The sequence below is a fragment of the Necator americanus genome, chromosome I (genome assembly GCF_031761385.1).
Source record: "Necator americanus strain Aroian chromosome I, whole genome shotgun sequence".
Classification (NCBI taxonomy): domain Eukaryota; kingdom Metazoa; phylum Nematoda; class Chromadorea; order Rhabditida; family Ancylostomatidae; genus Necator; species Necator americanus.
In genome coordinates, this window is record NC_087371.1 from 29,932,117 (window position 1) to 29,952,007 (window position 19,891).

The 19,891-nt window shown below is 43.5% G+C and overlaps 3 protein-coding genes across 4 annotated transcripts; 1 reads left to right on the forward strand and 2 right to left on the reverse strand.

The window, feature by feature from the left end:
• Positions 1–676: 676 nt before the first annotated feature.
• Positions 677–19,860, forward strand: RB195_007290 (uncharacterized protein; the record flags this gene model as incomplete). Of its 2 annotated transcripts, XM_064180840.1 has the most annotated exons (16): positions 677–733; positions 3,820–3,911; positions 4,132–4,213; positions 8,102–8,227; positions 8,294–8,383; positions 8,467–8,553; positions 9,473–9,586; positions 9,639–9,773; positions 11,597–11,680; positions 11,764–11,855; positions 17,870–17,975; positions 18,041–18,153; positions 18,215–18,353; positions 19,550–19,600; positions 19,687–19,736; positions 19,815–19,860. In XM_064180840.1, the coding sequence occupies 16 exons, from the start codon at positions 677–679 to the stop codon at positions 19,858–19,860; spliced, it is 1,464 nt and encodes a 487-aa protein (XP_064037678.1). The 2 variants fall into 2 exon arrangements, with proteins under 2 accessions (XP_064037678.1, XP_064037679.1); XM_064180839.1 differs by lacking the exons at positions 677–733; positions 3,820–3,911; positions 4,132–4,213; positions 19,815–19,860 and adding an exon at positions 5,623–5,658 and having other exon boundaries at positions 19,687–19,740.
• RB195_007291 (uncharacterized protein) lies at positions 12,914–13,615 on the reverse strand (the record flags this gene model as incomplete). Its single annotated transcript, XM_064180842.1, has 1 exon — positions 12,914–13,615. The coding sequence occupies one exon, from the start codon at positions 13,613–13,615 to the stop codon at positions 12,914–12,916; it is 702 nt and encodes a 233-aa protein (XP_064037680.1).
• On the reverse strand, positions 14,430–14,657 carry RB195_007292 (uncharacterized protein; the record flags this gene model as incomplete). The annotated part of the gene is made up of 1 exon (XM_064180843.1): positions 14,430–14,657. One exon carries the CDS (start codon positions 14,655–14,657, stop codon positions 14,430–14,432), a length of 228 nt encoding a protein of 75 aa, XP_064037681.1.
• Positions 19,861–19,891: the final 31 nt, after the last annotated feature.

Below are 19,891 nucleotides of genomic sequence, written 5' to 3' on the forward strand. Positions count from 1 at the left end.
TTCATAAGTAAAAAGTAAATATTAACCACAATAAGTAGAGTGACTTAAGGAAATATTCCTATCTTATGATAAGTTTGTAGCGCTAGTGTGCTAGAAATCTTAATGGGAATCTTAATAGAGTTTCTTCCTTCAATTCCACACAGTTCTCATTTCACATGCTTAATATACGGAAATCCTTGAATTGATACAATAAAACATAATTTGTAACTATAGTAGAGTCACAACGACATCAAGCACGGACCGTTGCGCAAGCGGCTCCGCTCGAAGCGGTGCGGCGGAGACAGCGGTTGGAATCGAGGTGCGACCATGGCGAACTGCAGAGGTGTGTGGCGGTAGCGTGGATCCTTACAAAACCAACCGCTACGCTCCACCGCTCCGCTTTGAGCGCAGCCGTTTGCGCAAATGTCCGTGTTTCATGTCGTTTTGATCCGACTATAATATGAATAAAACTTTTGGTAAGTTGGTGAGGAAGTTCTAACCTCACGTAATTTGATCGCTGGCACCGCACGATTCATATCATTGCTGCGAACCTCGACCTGATCACTCCCACTATTCCTATTTGAATGAAGAAAGAGCGGTTGAATTCGAGCGATAATCATGTACCCTAATAATCAAATCATAATCATTATCAATAATAACATTTGGGCATGCTGGTAGGTATTAATTCCTATTACTTATGACGCCGGAACTGTTGCGTGAGAGTCTGGAAATCAAAAAGGAGACTAGTGTACAGGTAATCTTAAGTGCACGATTTATTTCCAGTTTCCCTCTTAAAATTATATGGCAAGGACTGGTTGGACGAGCGAATGTTATGCGAATTCCTCGTGCTCCCAAATCTGTAGTCTTAATATAGGTATCGAAGATTTTAGTATGGTTTAGCTCAACTTTCAGGCTTCAGAACATAAAATGAACGAACTGATAGCCCAAGAAATTTCCTAGCATCTATATCCTAATAGACCTGCATCCGAGTACAACAGATTTACAAATGTAGTGAAGTCAAAATAGCCTGAAGCAAGGTGCAGTTGCGTAAGCGGCTGCGGTCGAAGTGAGGCGGCGAAAAAAGAGGTTGAAATTGAGTTGGAACCATTGCGAACTGCAGCGATAGATGGTGCTAGCATGAGTTGTCCTCGATTCTAATCGCTACGCTTTGCAGCGGTTGTTCGTTGCTTAGTATGATCAAGTCGGCGAACAAACTTTACTGGTACACCATCGACGCGAAGCGCATTGAGCAGATGAGAAAAGACGAAAGCGGCATCAAAGTTCTGGAAGGCCAGCTGCATTGGCTTTGAGCACCGCTGCCAGATGACGACGAACACCTGGTCAATCGGAGATCGGCCAGGACGAAAAACAGCTTGATCGTCGCAAGTTGTTTCTTCAATGTTAGTTTGTTAGTTCTTTCTTCGATGTTAGACTAGTCGGTGCAGCCTAATCTGCTTCAAAACCCTGGAGATGACACTCAACTATGAGACTTCTCGATAGTTCTAGAATGTGCGACAGATAAGTCCTTGTGGAGAGGAATTATGATAGCGCATCTCCACGGAGTCAAGTATCATTTCGTCAGTCCATATTGACAGGATAATCTTCGCGATATCACAAATCCCAGACGAAGGGAATGTTTCAGCATTTCTCCGTTAACTCCATCATCTCCACCAGATTTTCCACTTTTTTTCTAACAGATACAGACTAGAACCTTCGATGGTCCCTTGCTGTCTCTATATGCCTGTCGTTGGACGAGCCCGAGTTCCAAAGTTCCGAGGCTATTGTTACTTTCCAGTTTTGCAAAATATTGAAATGTTCCCTCCAAATTGGTAGGACTGCTCCGTCGATTGGTGCTCTGCAGTGTTGAAGACTGGAGAATATTTCATTTTTTTTTTGCTATACTGCCTCAGTAAAACGTACGCTTTCTTCTGGTTCCTGTGCTTTCCTGCTTCTCAAATTCCTTCATTCTTGACTTCTATTGGTTTTCGCGACCTTCCTACAAATAAAAATGCAGCTTCCTTCTCGTACGCTCATCCTGCTGAGATCCACATACATGGATCTTATCCACACAGCTGCAAAAACACACTTCCTTGGCATTCGAGTCGCAAGCGCTCTTCTCACAGCTTGCAATTTCGTTTTGAAATTGCGTTCAGACCCGCCATGTTGAGTTTCGGTCGTGATCCGTATTTTAAAACTGAGAAATGAACTGTCGACAGAGTCAAAGGTGGCTCCTTTAGATTTTCAGTCGCTGAACTGAGAAATGTTCTTCGCCAAACCATAGCTGAAGTTCGAGAGATGGTCTACTTTTTGGGGTTAAAGGCATCACCCCACGAATCTGAGGTGGTACGGATTTCAGGTGTAGTATTCGTATGCGGGATGGGAGACTATGGAGAAGGGGGTGATTCCGTCCATTTCTTCCTAATTGCCGTAAAAAACGGCCCGGAAGATACGGCTTCAGGCGTTATGGCGCACTATTTCCTACAGGGAGTTCGACTGGAGCGCGCCAGCCTTGTGCGGCGCCGATGGAATCACCCCCTCTCCGTAGTCTCTCATCCCGTATACGATTACTCCACCTGAAATCCGTACCACCTCAGATTCGTGGAGTGATGCCTTTAAGTGGGTTCATCTTTACCACGTAGGCTGACGATATCGATGTTTCCTCTTGGGGGTCGAAGCAAAGACAACGTCTTCTGTCCACGTGGGTTGACAGGACGGTTAGCGTTGTCCGATATACGCTTTGTGGGATAATACCATTTTTTCGGCACATCGAATTGTCTTTCCCGCCCTATCTTTGCTTTCATTTCGGACAATGGTCAGCTGCTACCTGAGCGTCTTAGACGTTAACGCATGAAGTTTATCATACTGCCGTAGATGCGTTGCTGCTGTTATTCCTCGCAGCTATCGCTCATCCTCCTACCTTCTCTTCAGCATCGCCGTAGTAGATGCTGGGGATGATGGAGTTGCTGGAGTTCACTCGACAACGTCCTGCAGTTCCGGAAACGGATGGTTGTTGATCCGTGCTTCCTGAAAATAGCTGACCTTTCAGGTTATGGGCTTTGTGTGCGCTGGACGACAGCATTTTTTGCATTGCATGACAGTCTTACGTATTGAACTGTGCGGGTTTTAAAGCTCATGCGTTCCCAAAACATACACTCCAATGCCTGATTGCGCTTAGTTTAAAGGCATTACCCCACGAATTTGAGAGGTGGTGCGGGTCGTATATCATGAAGAGAATGGTGATTTCGTCCATTTCTTCCTAATTGTCGTGAAAAAACGGCCCGGAAGATAAAACGGGAACGGGTTCGAGCGTTCCGGCACGCTATTTTCTACAAGGAGTTTGATTGGAGCGCGCGAGCCTTGTGCACGCGCAGCATCTTCCGGGCCATTTTTTTACGGCAATTGGGAAAAAATGGACGGAATCACCCCCTCTCGATAGTCCACTATGCCGTATACGAATACTTCATCTGAAATCCGTACCACCTCAGATTCGTAGGGTGATACCTTCAAGCAGGGAGACTGGGAGCAGGTAGCAGTCAGACTCGTATACGCGGCCTTTCAAAAGAGTCCTAACAACGAAAAATCTCAGGTGCACATTGCAGGAAATCCTTCAACTATAGCGTGTAGCCTCGATTCCGTTTAAGGTAGCAGAAACAAAAATCTCATGAATCTGAAATCACACCCACGTAACGTTTTGCTGTAAAAGTGTATTTGTACCACTTCACATTTTGTTTACCAGTGTGCAAAAGAAGCATTGATAAGAGAGTCAAACTCTCTGAGAAGTTTTGCTCTAATTTGCTTCTTAAAGTAAAATATGACGGTGTTGAGTAGAGTTTGTGCCAGAGTCTTGCGACAGGAAAGTATGGTACACAACGGAAGCGTAATATCGAAGAAGAACCATGGTATCATGGTTTGAGAACAAGAGACGATGTAGCGTAAGTAGCTGTTAAAGTATCAAGCAGAAGTAATAATTCCTTCAGCACGCGACTTTTTTGAACCGTACTCGATCCTTATTTATTCGAATCAGAAAGAAAACACTTTAGAGCTATAGTCGAGTGTTGAAGGCTTTTTCGGTTTACAGTTTCGCAGTTACAGCTACAAACAGACTAAACAAAGGTGAAGAGGAATATGTCGATTATTCATCTGACTTTTCAGTCCTCTTCTCCGCGAAACAGGTGATTTCCTCGTCCGAGCCAGCCAAAACGGCGATGTATATACACTCGTCCTCAATGTAAAGGTAATCAACCAAACAGATGTGCGGTGCATCATTGAGTTCAGAACTGTGCCTGCACAGCGACCACACTTGCGATTCATTATCACAAGAGTGGTGACATCACAGAATCTAAAACGTTTCTACTAAATTTGTCTATCGAGATTCTTTTGGTTGTGCATTTGCCAGAACTGTCGCGCGTCTCCATATCCTAAGATACAAGTCACTACTGGAAAAATTGTACATGTGCTTTTCTGTAGAAGACATTCTCGCATCTTGTATTGTGATGTTCTGCTGACTCTTTGACAACTTGCAAAACAATTCGGCTGCCCGAAGGGTTCCATTTACGCCTTTGAAAAGCGTGTGCACTTCCGAGAATCATCGTCGATACGAAAAACAAGTAACCCAACCTTCCAAGGTATCCTTTAAATATAATCGAGTATGAATGTCAGAGAAGACGCTCTAGTTGTGATTTTGTACTTCCTTATTGTATCTATGAAAATCCACAAACTCGCAACTTTGCAATAACTGCAACTGCCACGCTTCTGGCGGTATAGTAGGGTCAAAACGACACGAAGCGCGGCGCAGTTGCGTAAACGGCTGCGCTCAAAGCGGTGTGCGTTGGAGTATAGCGCTTAGGATCGAGTGGGGACCATATTAGCACATCGCAGCTTGCAATGGTCCCACCTCGATTTCAACCGTAATCTTCACCGCGTTGCTTAGAGCGGAGCCGCTTACGCAACTGCACCGTGCTTCATGTCGTTTTGATCCGATCAATTTTAATGGATGCGATTATTGATGATTTTAATGGATGCGATTATTTTACCGGCCCTGATGAAATTCTACGGGCAGCCTTAGGGAATATCAGTATTATTGTCATTTTCCAGTCGTGGGTCTTATGCATTCTCATAAATATGAAGTCATAAGTAATATAGTTATTAATAAACAAAATGTTAGATGAAGAGGTAAAAATAGAGAGTTTGAGAATTACGAACCGTAAATCGCGATCAGTTTTTCCACGGATGTTTTGTTCACGTGACGTTTCCGAGTTCCTCATTCTTATCATCTCTTCATGTGCAGTATTTTATAGCTATTGTCATTAAGCGCCCTAAGGAATAATATATTAGTGTTAGGTTGGTGAGAAAGTCCAGTCATTTCTGTGATTTTTCTCTTTTTTTAAAATTGACATACAATGTAATCAATAAACAACAACCGTCATACACGGTCACTACAGTGACCATGTGTCTTAGCGGGAGCAGCTCGTGGTACAGCATTCGTTTTGAATTTCAGAAGTAGCAGTGTAGGGCATTCTTGGGGTGCATGTCTGATTTGGTTTACGCGGGCGGGTCTTCTTCTCGAGGGAGCCACATGGCAGCATATGTCTTGGAATCATAGAGCGCACAACTCTCATCTCCAGGTGAAGGAGAGATTGACAGATGCATACTCAGGTGTACCGTGTGTCATCCGTTAAGGTATGGGCCAAGAGCGGTCGTTAAGTACCTGCTGCCAATTATCTGCAGCCGAATAAGTGCCTGCAGGAGAGGTTGTCGGTAGGCCAGAGCAGGCATATCTTAGACTAGTTGTGATTACTAAGCCACGCCCATCCATCATCACATCACTTAGGTCATGTGCCGTGTTTGTATTGCAATTAAGTAATAGAGTTGACTTCTAGAAACGTTCAAAGAACGAAAAGGTACCAACGTAGCAAGTGGAAACAGACGTAGAAAATGAAAATGCTAAAAACGAAGAAAGAACATAGAAGATTTGTACAAGAAAAAACAACATGAGAAAACATAAATGATCTATGTAAAATGTGATGTGATGGGCGGCGCGTAAGGCGAATGCAGCGCAATGCTCTGCTGACGCTGTTCACCGCTGCGCAGAGCAGTTAATGATAGCCGTTGCCAGTTGTTTCCCCTACGGATAGGTTGTCGCGAAGGCTGCGGGTACCTAACGATACGCCCCCATTTTGTACGATGTCTTCTATTGCAGCACGCCACCCTTGCACGCGTAGCGTCCCTTACTGCCTGTCGGAGCAGTCCGGATTGCGGAACTCAGCGTGATTCCGTTCATCTTTCCCTAGTCGTCGTAAAAATGGCGTGGGAAACGTCCTTTTTCACCACCTGGATTCTGCAGTCTAGAACCGAACTATGCTTTCTATGTGGTTCCGCGCCACGTTAAACTCGCAATACGCTACATTTAAAGTTAAGGAAGGGTACCAGGCTGTATGTGTTGCTTGCGGAGAAAATTTGAGGATGTCTTTCATTTACCACACGATACATTATGGGTATCGATAAAGAATCGAAATTTGTGGAGTTTTCAAAGAAAAACCCCTGACAAGATTTCCATAAACCCAATTTGATCGGAAACAAAAGATGAGAAATGCATTCCCTAGCGATAAAACTGGACGTTTTCGTGGAGGGAAGAAAAAATTGACCTTTCAAGATTAGACCTTTTTGAAGCATAGCAGACTTGTTTGGCAATGCTTCCAATCTTGATTCTTTCTTAATTTCCATTCTTCTATTTTAAAGGCATCACCCCACGAATCTGACGTGGTATGGATTGACTCTATACGGGGTCGTAGATTGTGGGATGAGGGGTGGTTCCGCTCATCTCTCCCTAATCGTAGTAAGAAAAACGGCGTGAAAGACTCCGTTTTTTCACGACGGTTTCTATTGCAACGCGCCACTTTCGTACATGTGCCGCATCCAGCTGCGCAGCGGGCACTTCTCCTCGACTGCCCATTCAAGTGAAGCCTATGAAAAGGTTGCTGAGGGGACCAGGGAATTTACATAAAGGTGCGTTAGAACGCTGCTCGTAGGAACGAAAGCGGTTCACACGCCGTTTTTTCACGACGCTTAAGGAATGGTGGGCGCAACCACTTCTAATCCCACAATTTACAACTCCATCTCTAGCTTTTGCCGTGGATTCCCTCACCACGTCAGATTCGTGGTGTGCGGCATTTAAAACCATTTTTTTTGCGTGGCTTTTTTTCCAAACTTTTAAAATTGATTTGAAAATCACCTCATTGTGATTCTTATGATTAGCTATTCTGTGGATGTGTCGGTTAGTCTTTATTTATTTTCAAATATATTTGTGTGAGTGTGCAAGAAAACGGTAGGAGGATCGTCTAAATGTTTCGTGTCATCAAATGTCACCTCAGAAAGCGCAGTTATTCTCTGGGTCTGGTCCACTAATTCGAAGCTCATTGCTAATTTCTCTTTTTGTTGTTTTCTTGCGAGAAATCACCGTGGCTACTGTCTTTAAAGGCATCACCCCACGAATCTGAGGTGGCACGGATTTCAGATGGAGTTTTCTTATACGGGATAGTAGATTATGGAGAGAAGGGTGATTCCGTCCATTTCTTTCTAATTGGCGTAAAAAACCGACCGGAAGATGCGGCGCGTGCACAAGGCTGGCGCGCTCCAGTCGAACTCCTTTTAGAAAATAGTGCGCCGGAACGCTCGAAGCCGCCGTTTTCTACGGAAATTAGGAAGAAATGAACGGAATCACCCTCCTCCCCATAATCTACGATCCCGTATACGAATACTCACCGAAAATCCGTACCACTCCAGATTCGTGAGGTGATTCCTTTAAAACAGAGTGATGTTACAACTCAGATGATGAACAGAACCCGATTTCATCCAAATCACTGTCTTTTCTTGTAAACATATCTAGAAAAAATAGTATCATCCACCTCAAAAACTGACTGATTCACCTTTAAATGAAGCCGTTGGTAGGTTACTTTAATGATAGCCAACCTTTCCGCCCTTATTGTAACCCAAGCAAGGAATTGTTACGAGAAACGTTCGGAGATACGCTGAACATGAGAGAGAAGAAGTAAGAAGTGAAACAATTTGAATGCAACAAAGTAGACATTTACTTGGAATGATATAGTTGAATTTTTTCTTCCAGAATGGGTCTGAAATCGATAATTTGACGATTAGCGTGGTTGACGATCTATTCACGTTACACTATCTACTGGACAAAGGAAATCCAGTGAAATTCCGGACTGTGGCTCATTTGATCAAATATTATAAGGTTTGTAGCAAACTAACATAAGGCGCTAGAAAGGGAAATATTTCTGTAATGCTATCCCGTGATTAGAAACATCGACTTCCGAATGAACGGCGTCTCGTAAAGGCGATACACCGTCCATGGTGGCTGCTTCGTCATGTTGCTGTCAAATATGATGAGGTGACATGTCATTTGATACTAAACTCGACTACAATCTGTTTTCATCAGATGACGTTAAGTAATAGCGCACAAACATTTTGCAGTCTGGAAAATTGGGTTCCGGCCACTTCTGCAATGTATTCAGGGGGAAAGTTACAATCGATAAGAACGAAACTGACGTCGCTATTAAGGTGAGTTTATGTTCATTTTGTGCGGAATTTTCTGAGGGCTCGGACTGACTGTAGCATTTGAGACCACTTTATTTTGCCATGTAAGATCTTTTGGTTCTATTGGTTGTAACACTGCTGTTGCATAAAGCTAATTTTTTAATCCTTTCAGACAAGTTTAACTTCACTCTGTCGATATCGCAAGCATGATCAGCTCGGTCTTCCAGCTCGGTCGGCTTTTTCGAACCATCCACCATTTGGTCGCACCCGAACCTCCTACTAGCAACGATCTCCCTCTATTTGTACGGAGGAGAGAATCTGTGTAGTGCAGTCAAAACGACATGAAGCACGGTGTAGTTGCACAAGCGGCTGTGCTCGAAGCGTTGCTTCTGATCGTAGCGCTAGCGTAGGATCGAGCGAGGACCCCTGCCTGCACCGCTCATCGCTGCAGTTGGTGATGCAGCCAGCTCGATCCCAACCGCTTTGCTCTTCCGCACTGCAACGAGTACGCGGCTGTGCCGTGCTTCATGTCGCTCTGACCCCAATTGTATAAGGGTATGCATGTCCTGACCGCATATTTTAGCCGATTGATAGATTTTGGCCAAATGTGACAAGAGAAACGTTGAGAGAGAGCGCAGATTGTAGGCGATTCTTCGTTTAGTCCGTCAAAAGGACCTAAAGCTCCGTACAGTTGCGTGAGCGGCTGTGCTCGAAGGAGAAGGGTGAAAGTGTAAGGGTAAAGTGTACCCTCATCTTTAACTGTTTTGAAAAGGAAATATAAGAGGTACGATCAGGGTAAAAAAAATGGGTGTAGAGTGCAAAAATCAGCTTCTTTTCTCTATATCACAAATAAAACCATTTTCTAAAATGATGATTCAGTCTCTCTTAAGAACAGTAAGGATGAATTAGGGATAAGTGATAAGATTAAAGAAAAACTTTTGAGATTTGCCACATACCAACCGAGGCTATTACGCCAGAGGCACTACTGGAAGCAAGGACAAGCTTGATCAAAGAGGCGAAGCTAATGGTTGAATATAACAATACTAACGTAGTCAAGGTTGAATAGGTTTAAAAGTAGTAATAACTACAAGCAATAATTTTATCTGCAGTTTTATGGAGTCGCGTGTGATCGGCCGCCGGTGATGATTCTCATGGAATTGTGTGCCGGTGGAAGCATGGATAATCTTCTACGAAAGAAAGGAAAGGACATAAGCAATACAGAAAAATTTGTTTATCTCTATGAAGTGCGTGAGGTATTATTTGAAGGTCCTGTTCGAATTTAGAGAGGAAATTCGGATGTTTTCCGAGCTTGTGAGGTAAATGGGACATTTTATGAGTAGCGAGATTCAATTAAATTCTTTCTAACTAATACAAAGGTCAGAAACTCAACTTTCGACGAAGAGTTCAAAAAACATGGAGAACATAAGCTCTTCTGCGTTGTGAGCAGTTTCTTTAACCAGAAGGACCTAAAGCTCCGTACAGTGATGATCATAACAGACCCGTTAGTCACCGATCAGTCCATCGTTGTTCCACATCCTGCGAAACATTACGCCTCGTCTGTCTTCAGAAACTTGTCATCGATAGGCAGTTCAAGATAGACGCAGCTTCTTTCTTTCTTCTTTGTCTTTCTTCTTTCTTTCTTCCTTTACCACAGGCTTTCTCCAGTTTTAGTCTGAGAGCATCCTCAAGACAACATGGAGAAAGTGATCTGATAGTCTCCTTATAATAAGACTAAGAAAGCGAAGACGGTTTTTTTCGACTAGTTTAGAGGGGGCACGTTGATGTTTTTCTCGCGTCATCCGCCGCTACACCGTATCCGCTTCTGAGTAAAGTTCTTAGTTATGGCTAGAAGTAGCCAAACACCCGTCTGAGCAGCTGCCTTCAATGCAGTCCAGTTTCTCCATCACCGGCGAGGGCGAATAGGTAAACTTGCAGCTTGACTTCGTTGGCGATAGGGGTCGACCACGAAAATTACTACATCGTCGGCGTTCTGGAATTCGACCAAAGGTCGTCCAAATGGTGCAGAAATCGCATCAACAGGACATTGTTCAATTGTTCTCCGCATGATATTATCGACGCCAAAGATGAATAAGAAAAGTGCCGCGACAACCCCTTGTTTTGCTCCATTTTCCACTTCAGACAATGAAGTAAATCTGGATGGTGTTTGAACAGCAGTAGTTGTTCTTCTGTTCATGTCCTCTATTCGGCTAACGAACTTCTCTAGAATACCGCCAGATTCAGATGTCGGTCCCGATGAGCAGGGTAGGAGTTCAAAATGGCTAACAGCTGTAGCTTCGAATAACGCTTTCATATTTCAATCATTTTTCTTATGATAAACAACTAGTCTATCGTAAATAGACCAGCACAAAAGCCGGCTTTTCCATCACGGGTGGTTTTCCTCGTGATGTTTGATAGACCGATCTAAGATGATCTGCCCTAATACCTTGTGCATGACACGCAGCAAAGATGTTGCTGAGTCGATCTTGGATTCCGTGACGGATAATTCCTTGTAGAGGATAATTGATTTGATACCGTATATCCACAAATCAGGCATCCTCTTGTCGATCTATATTGAGCGGATGGTCTTCATCATCTCACGAATCCCAGAAGGAGAAAAAAGAACATTTTTCCGCTAATTCCATCGTAAAAGCTCCGACCACTCGCTCCAAATGGGAAGGGTTGCCTCCCGATAGCGTCACTGTTGCCAGTGTTGAAGACAGGCGAACATCTTCCTTTCTGCATCATTTTCGAATTTTATGTAGTAATTTTGACATAGAGAGAGTGAAAATGATCTTTATCGCTATAATCTATAATCGATCGCTATAATCTTGTTCACCACTGTCTCCCACATATATACCACACAACTACATATATAGCGCGTATAATCCGAAGCGAGTAGATATGCGTGATTGCTTGGATTATTAAAGTTTTTCAACTCTGTATAATTTAAAACTGGAATAATTGGTAAGTGTAATGGGTGGCTAGAGAAGACTTGGTGAGCGACTTGGCAACTGCAGGTGGGTATGGACGAATCGGCTAGAAAGCAATAGATTATTGTGAGATTTAGATCTCCTGTGGAATGCGATACTTGCATAAAATGAACTGTGTTCATCGTGACTTAGCAGCGAGAAATTGTCTGATCTCAAGCGATGTAAGTTTTTATAAATAGTAAAACATTAAGAATAGTCTCTTGGGCGAGGAGGATTTATCGCAGAAAAAGAACTTAAGATTTAGGGAATCATCAAGGTTGCTGACTTTGGTCTAAGCGTAACCCTCGAACATGGAAATACTTTGTGTAAATCAATAATTAAAGAAGCGCCAATACGGTTAGTGTTACAATTTCTAGCGACTATTGGACTATACACGTAAGGTCAGCGTCGTGATCTCCGCGTAGGTAATTTTTCAAAAAGTTCTCCGTGTGGTACGGCAGGACTATATGATCTGCAAATTTCCGAATGAGTTGTTAATAAAGATTAAAATAATTCCTAATGGCTAAACAGGTTACTCACAGTGAACCAAGAAACTTAAGTTCAGCGTTGATCTTTGCTCTGCCATAACCGTAACATATATGCTCAGCTTGCTCTGGTGTTTAGAGGATTAGCAAATTCTAAACACAGGATTTACCTCCGTTCACACCCTTGTTCACAACACTTTTACCCCAAGCTCAAAAACACTCTTCAATAAGGCTTGTTTCAAATGTTTTGTTGGTGTGGGGAAGTTTAGAAAATAGGAATGAATTTGTAGCGTAATTATAGAATGGGATGGGGAGGTATACGGCGCAGTCGGTCAGAGGTCCGTTATAGACACACGGTCCATGGTTTATAACTGTCCTAGTGCAAACCAGGCCTTTCATCCCTCCTGGGCCGATTAATTGGTACTAGACTCGTCTGGGACAATAAAAACACTTGATTATCGGACCTCGGAGTTCATTGTATAGGGCAACACGCTCCAAAACCTCATCCAATAATTACGAATTCGGGTAAAACGCATTGGCGCATCCATAGTGGATTGATAGGCCAGTGACTTTATCCTTTATTTCTTTATTATGGTATGATTTTCGCGGAAAACCTGCTTCCATCTTGTTGATAGTCGAATTTAAGCAACAGCCAAGATTGTTAACAAAATTTATTACGGCTAACGTTTCGGCGTTGTCGCCTTCGTCAGAGCCTGGAAAGTAAGAACATTTGCAATATATCCTCGCAAATGTCTCATCCAGAACAAGTCATCATCCCCTAGGATATTACACCCGGAAACAAAAACCAAAAAAGCCCAAATCGTTGTGCCTACCTCAGCACCCGCGTTGCCGTGATGTTAGCGGATATCCGCGTTGTGCAATCGCTCCGCTGATACTAATTAGGATGCGACCCGCATATGACCCCGTAGATCAAACCCACAAAGGTCTTGCCAGCTCGTTGGTCACGGCTAAGCACTCTTCCTTTCTATGCATTTTTGGACCTTTTGCATTCATCCAAAACGCTTCTAAAGTTCTGCGAGCTATAATTTCGGGTTCGTACGATAGAATTGTGACAGCTATGCAGAAAGGAACGTTTTCATGACATTGTCTGCGGTGAACTCCGAGGGGAGTTGCTGCATTCGATTGCTTCATCCCTCTTAGATGTTCTTTAATGCGAACACAAAGGGGGCGCCCTGTTTCGCCAATGTATTTGCCCCCACATGTTTTGCACGAAATTAGATAGACTACACCAGAGACCATGCAGTCCCCTTCCTTCCCGAATGGGCATATTACACAGTCTGGAGTGAGACAGAAGCGGTCGTACATTCTGTTTCGAACTAGTTGTTTTTTGAGATTTGTTGGTGGTATTTCCACAACTCTCACTTGGTCCTCGAGACCGCATTTCACCAGACTAGCCCGTATAGCTTTACTCAGGTCGTCGGTTATGAAGAGCAAGCAGAAATTGATCTTATTCGACTCAACCAGTGTGGCATATTCTTGCTGTGCACCAAGATCTGGCCTACGTGCTACATTACCAATGTAACCGTTAGAATTCGCGATGCGTTGCGCTAGGTTGATCGCATCGATCCGCTCCTGGACATCTGATGTCACCCTTACGGCTGTCCTAAACATGCAAAAGGTCCAAAAATGCATAGAAAGGAAGAGTGCTTAGCCGTGACCAACGAGCTGGCTCTGTATCAAGACCTTTGTGGGTTTGATCTACGGGGTCATATGCGGGTCGCATCCTAATTAGTATCAGCGGAGCGATTGCACCACGCGGATATCCGCTAACATCACGGCAACGCGGCTACTGAGGTAGGCACAACAATTTAGGCTTTTTTGGTTTTTGTTTCCGGGTGTAATATCCTAGGGGATGATGACTTGTTCTGGATGAGGCATTTGAGAGGATATATTGCAAATGTTCTTACTTTCCAGGCTCTGACGAAGGCGACAACGCCGAAACGTTAGCCGTAATAAATTTTGTTAACAATCTTGGCTGTTGCTTAAATTCGACTATCAACAAGTTGCAATCTCTATGCCAAGATTCAAGGAAAGTCGAACTTTCGCACTCCTGCTTCCATCCTCGGTTCCAAATTTGAGTTCTGGTAATCATCGATTTTTTTCCACTACTATTACGCTGGACAGAAAGTATTGTCACCATTTCTCTTTTTTTCTGTTTTGTTTTTTTTTTCTTACTCAGCTTACAACACAACTTAATAATATTATCACCAATATTAATTACAACAGTGTCCGACCTAATGGGCAGGTCAACGATCTCCTTCTCTCAGAACTGGAGAGACTGGTAGTCAAAGAAGGCGCTGTGCGCCCGTCCGACTTCTTCAAGCTTGGTGAAGATTTTCTTAGCTAGAAAAACCTAGAAGGGTCGAAATGAGTGGTAGTCTCAAGGGGCAGGGTCGAGAGAATAGGGGGGATGGGGCACAGTGTCTCAGTCTAACTCCTTCAGTTTTTCATGGGTCTCCTTAGCTGTAGCTGCGGAGCTGAAGCTGTATCCCATGAAAAGCTGTGCATAGGGCCTAGCGTTATCGAGGAAGAGGTGCACCGAAGCTCGTCTCGGCCGTTTTTCGCGAACGGCCAATGCGAGCTTCTGGAGCTGACAAGCGTGTATAGAACCGGTGACGATCTGGCCTTGTGGGAGCAGCTCATAAAACAGCATTCTCCTCGAATCCCAGAAGCAACAAAGGAGACACTTCTTGGGGTGAAGATGCACGGCACGGTGCGCTTTAGAGTTGTAGAGAACCCAACTCTCATCTCAAGTAGTATGATCTTCGAGAAACTCCTTTCGATCCGGGCGAAGACGGAGAGAGTGACAGATGGACACCCTGTTAGCGAAGCGAGCGTACCAGTCCTGTTGGTGATAGTCGCCCAGTGCCCTCGCCTGTTGATTTTGCGCGCTACTGCCGTTGCTCCAATGCTGCCAGGCCATTCACAGAAGATGATGGCCCGAAGTTGCTCTTGCGTAATTGACGTGATTAAAGTCAAGAAAGGTCTCCCGGCCATATATATCGTTTGTGAAGGAGCTCCGAGAATATTCTGCAACTACAACGTGGTGCAATATTGGGTGACAAGACTTTCTGCCCAGCCTAATACAATACCAATGGGTGCTCGTCCAAGTATCATGCTATATAATAACGCGCTTAGTTCGCGTGTGTGTATGTGTGTGTGTTTGTCTGTGTGTCACGAAATCATGCTATATAATAACGCGCTTAGTCCGTGTGTGTGTTTGTCTGTGTGTCACGAAAATACTCCATAATGATGCAAAACTCTGCACCGATGAGGTGCCGAACCATTGCCGTGCACCTGATGGGCGAGCACTTTACCTTTTATCCATTGTCCAAATTTGTGCACCCATCGATGTTGGCTTTGATAAGGCAAGGTAGTTTCTCTCATATGTTAGTGAGGTTAAATAAACTTTTATGTGAATTTATACTCCCAAATTTGTAAACTATCATGCAGTACAGTAATGGGCTTATTCTGTCACGTGTGTGCGTCTGTGTATGTGTGTGTCTCAGTCAAAAAATTCCAAAAAAAGAGGAAGACGGATGCAATGGCGTTCTTTTGGTGCGCTAGAGCATCAACGCGGTAATTTGGGTGAGACGGGTCCTACGGCGTCGAATTCGTGCCCCGGAGCCAGATAGCTGTAAAATGGGGTGCGACGGGTCCCATGGGGTCCTAATGGTGCGCAGGTGAAAGAAAGTTATAGACTGAGGAGAGACGGTTTCCGCTGCGTCGAATTTGCTGCGCGGGAGCCCCAACGCAGTAGAAGGGGTTTCTATTGCTCATTCGCGTATCTATTTCCCAGCATGCCTCCCTCACGCTGCTATCATCCTTTTTTTAAAAGGAGAAAACAGACATGCGAGCGGCTGCTTAAATACAGAATATAGAAGCCAACAGTTTACGCGATCTGACGTAGAACGTTATTTTTATCACTACGATAGTGATATTCACGTCATTTCATGTTAGCACATCGTTCTTTGCTAATAGTTAAGAACGAAGGAAACTTCGAGTAGTGTTTCCAAATTGTGGAGGTTTGAGAGGAACATGGATGTAAAATCAAGTTTGATTATTCTCCAAATATAGAACTGACGCGCTTAGGAAAAAAACCGTGAAATCTTTCACCTATGCTTAAAATTTCGGGTAAAAAAATTGAAGAGAGCGTTGATAGAAAAAAGCAATTCTAATTTTACAAAAAAATGTCGCTACCGTTATTTCTTTTTGATCGGTGAAGGCGAACGGAGCGAACACCAAAAAAAGCCTGAAGTCCAGCTTTAGCCGGACGTTCAGGGTGCTGCTTGAAATAAGATCCAATCTTGTTGCGAGGTGATTTGTGCTGGTCTTTGCACAAATCACCTCGCAACAAGATTTTCTGCTGTCTTCCTGATTGTCTTGCATGATTATGTGTAATTTATAGTTTTTCTGATGTCTACATTTTGTACATCCAATCAACTTTCGTGGAGAATACTATGCCATCTCTATCTAGATGATTCTGTTCCTTGCCTCTTTTTCTGTTGAACACACGAACGAAGGTGATTCCGTCCATTTCTTTCCGATTGCCGTAGAAACGGCCCGGAATATGCGGAGCCGCACAAGGCTGGCGCGCTCTAGCCGAACTCCTTGGTGAAAATAATGCGCAGTAACGCCCGAAGCCGTATCTTCGGGGCCGTTTTTTACAGCAATTAGGAAGAAATGGACGGAATCACCCCCCTCTCCTTAATCTACGACACCGCATACGAATACTCCACCTGAAATCCGTACCACCTCAGATTCGTGAAGTGATGCCTTTAATAAGCTCATTCAGTCGCTCCTCATCTAAAACTGAAAGGGCGTCCGACGCGATGTATGTCTTTGAAGCCGAAATTACTTACTTAGATACTTAGATAGCCCATCTTCACTGAACGTGCGGCTCCCAACAAATTTTCCATTTGTATCTTTCCCTCGCCATTGTCATCCAAGATGTTCGAAAGTTTCGCGAGCGAAGTTAACGTTCGTGCAACGAACACATCTTTTTAGTGAGGGCATTTTGCGCGAAGACGGGACATAGCTCTTAAGTCGGAGCTTCGAAGACTAGGCAGCTGTTGTATGCGCCGGCTGATGTTGAGAAGGCATCTTTCGAGGGCTCTGTTGCTAGTAAGTAGCTTTCTGGACGTGGTAACGCTGTCTCCCTACATCACAACTGCGTAAGAGAGCGCTGGAAGGACTGTGGCGTCGAACAAATAGGGACGGAGATCTTAGTCCGTCAATAGGTCCGTAGCTTCCCTGACATGCGCGAAGACTGCCCATGCTGCTCTTATCCTTTTATTCAGTTTATCCTTCAATTCGTACTCTATATTTATACAACGTATGCGTATGACGAAGTTTCTACGATCTGGGAGCTTTCAAGTTGACTCCTGCGTTCTTGCAGTAAACGTTCTTCATGAACTGTATATCCTTTCTATCCATTCACACTCCTCTTCCCCTGTGTTCCGTTTGTTAATTCCTTGAGCATCGTCTCTGCTTCATTGGTACTTCTCGAAAAGAGAACAACGACGTCTGCAAACGAAGTGTCGAGAGAAATATTGTGTAGTGTAGCAGCTAGAGGTTCCGGTGCATGCGTGATCGATCGATGGTTCGAAACTGCTCTAGCGCAAACCTAGCCTTCCATCACTCCGCGGTCGATAATTTGGTACAAGACTTGTCTGGGAGGATAAAAACACTGACTGGACACATCGGCTAGCCACCGCAAGTCATTGTATAAGCCAGTTGCACGTTCGTAAACCTCAAACGATTCTGAATTGAAGTGAACTTGGGGGCGCATCCCAAGCGGATTGATTAACGTCAGACACTTTATCCTATATCCTTTATTTCAACTCATTGGATTCACTACTTGAGGTGGTTTGCGCCCGAGTGTTGCCGTATGGAACCATTGTTTTCAAAGAAAACTGATGTATGGGCTTTTGGAACGGTAATGTTTGAAGTATTCAGTAATGGAAGTAAGGTATGTTGACATGGCTGATGAATGAACAATCATATTATACTAATGAAAAAGTTGTATTAATGAAGCCTTTCATCGGAGTGAAAGATCAAGCCATCGTAAAAGCAATAAGAAAAGCGGAAATGCCGTATCCACCACAAGAAACACCGCGAAAAGCGATAGAAATACTCAAAAAAATTTGGTTCTCCTATACCTTTGTTTATGCTAAAATGAAGTTTGATAAGAACGACTCACTTCTTCAGGGTCCTTGATCCTGAACAACGGCCTTCTTTCGACTCTATCGGTGATCAGTTGCGTGAAAGCGTTGAAAGCTCACCTGAAGTGGAACCCCAAAATATGGTTGTTAACCAGTTAAAAGGTGTAAAAAGGAAAATAAAATTTGTGAGTCACACTAATTACTATAGTTCGAAAAAAAATTTGCAAAAATTTCCAATATTCACTTTTTTTCCATAAGTAAGGTTCGAGAGGTTGTTTTCACGAATGACTGCAACAGAGACTCAGTCATCTCCTAGAAAACCAGGAATCAAACGCCTAGGAAGCACCAGTGGCTTTATTTCAGCCAATGAGTGACCAATCAGCGATCAATCGGTGATGAGACTGCGCGACAAAACAACTCTTTACACCCGTAATTGAATCCATTGTATATGGTTTCGTACGAATCCTATCAATGAAAGTGTTTCTTTATTGGGTAAACTGAGGCCTCTAGTAGCCCCTATAGCCTCTGATTCGTGAAATTGAATTTCAAAAGATGAACAAGAACTGTATTTCTCTTCCTTTAATTCTCTGTGGACATCGTCCTGCACCCTGACTACAGTGGAAAAGACACAAAGTTAGAAATTTTTCCAAACGCTATTCAAAAATTTATGTCAACAAGCGCACATCCACAGCATCAACAAAACTCAGCCACATTTATGCAAAAGGGTTATGGAAAATTTCGACGAAAGAGTTCGTATGTGCCAACAAAGCCGAAAAGATTATTTGTCCAATACGCTATTCTACGCATAGCCCTATGCTATGTATTTTATGCCTCAATAAGAAAAAAAAATACAATTACAATTACAAATTGAGAAAAACTGCGTTTTTCTATTTAAAGGCATCACCCTACAAATCTGGGGTGGTACGGGTTTCGGGGGTAATGCTTATTCGGGATCGCAAATTGTGGGGAAGAGGGTGACTCCGCTCATCTCTCCCTGTAGCAGTGTAAACGGACGACCCCGGAACGCTGTTTACTACGACGGGTTCTGTTGCAACCCTTGCGCACCGCCTGCAATTCGTCCGAATGGGTTTTCGACGAATCGCAGGCGGGGGGACAGCGCATTGGTTGCGCACTGCAATAAAAGCCGTCGTAAGATTACTCGCCTGGAACCCGTACCAACTCAGATTCGTGGGACCAACTCAGATTCGTGGGATGATTTGATGCTTTTAATTTAAATCTTGCGTAAATTCTGGAACATTCTACACTTTCTAAGTGGACAAAATTATCACGTTCGACATTGCTACAAATGGAGCTTCTACTACTTAACCGCCTAAAATTTGAACTGTTCCAAAATTAATATGAGCGAAAAATATCATTTCAGAAAGACGAAGTACAGCGCAATGCAACGGAAGATACTTCACATCCTCAATGTGTGCGTCATTTGTTTCAAAGCTAAATCTTTTTTAAAACAAAATTATAATGATTCGTATAAAAAGATTCAGGACGTTTTTTCTTTAGCGTGAAAAGAGTTCACCTGCCGTTAGTCGTGAAAAGAGTTCACCTATCCGGTAATCTGACCTTAGGTACACATTTCCTATTAAATAGGCGATTCAAAAACCAATTTGCATGTCTTAGCTCCTTTGCAGATGCGACACTGATTGCTCTCAAGAAGATTTTGTCGAAAAGATTTAAAAAAGTTGATAAACTCTCTCATCTACCTAAT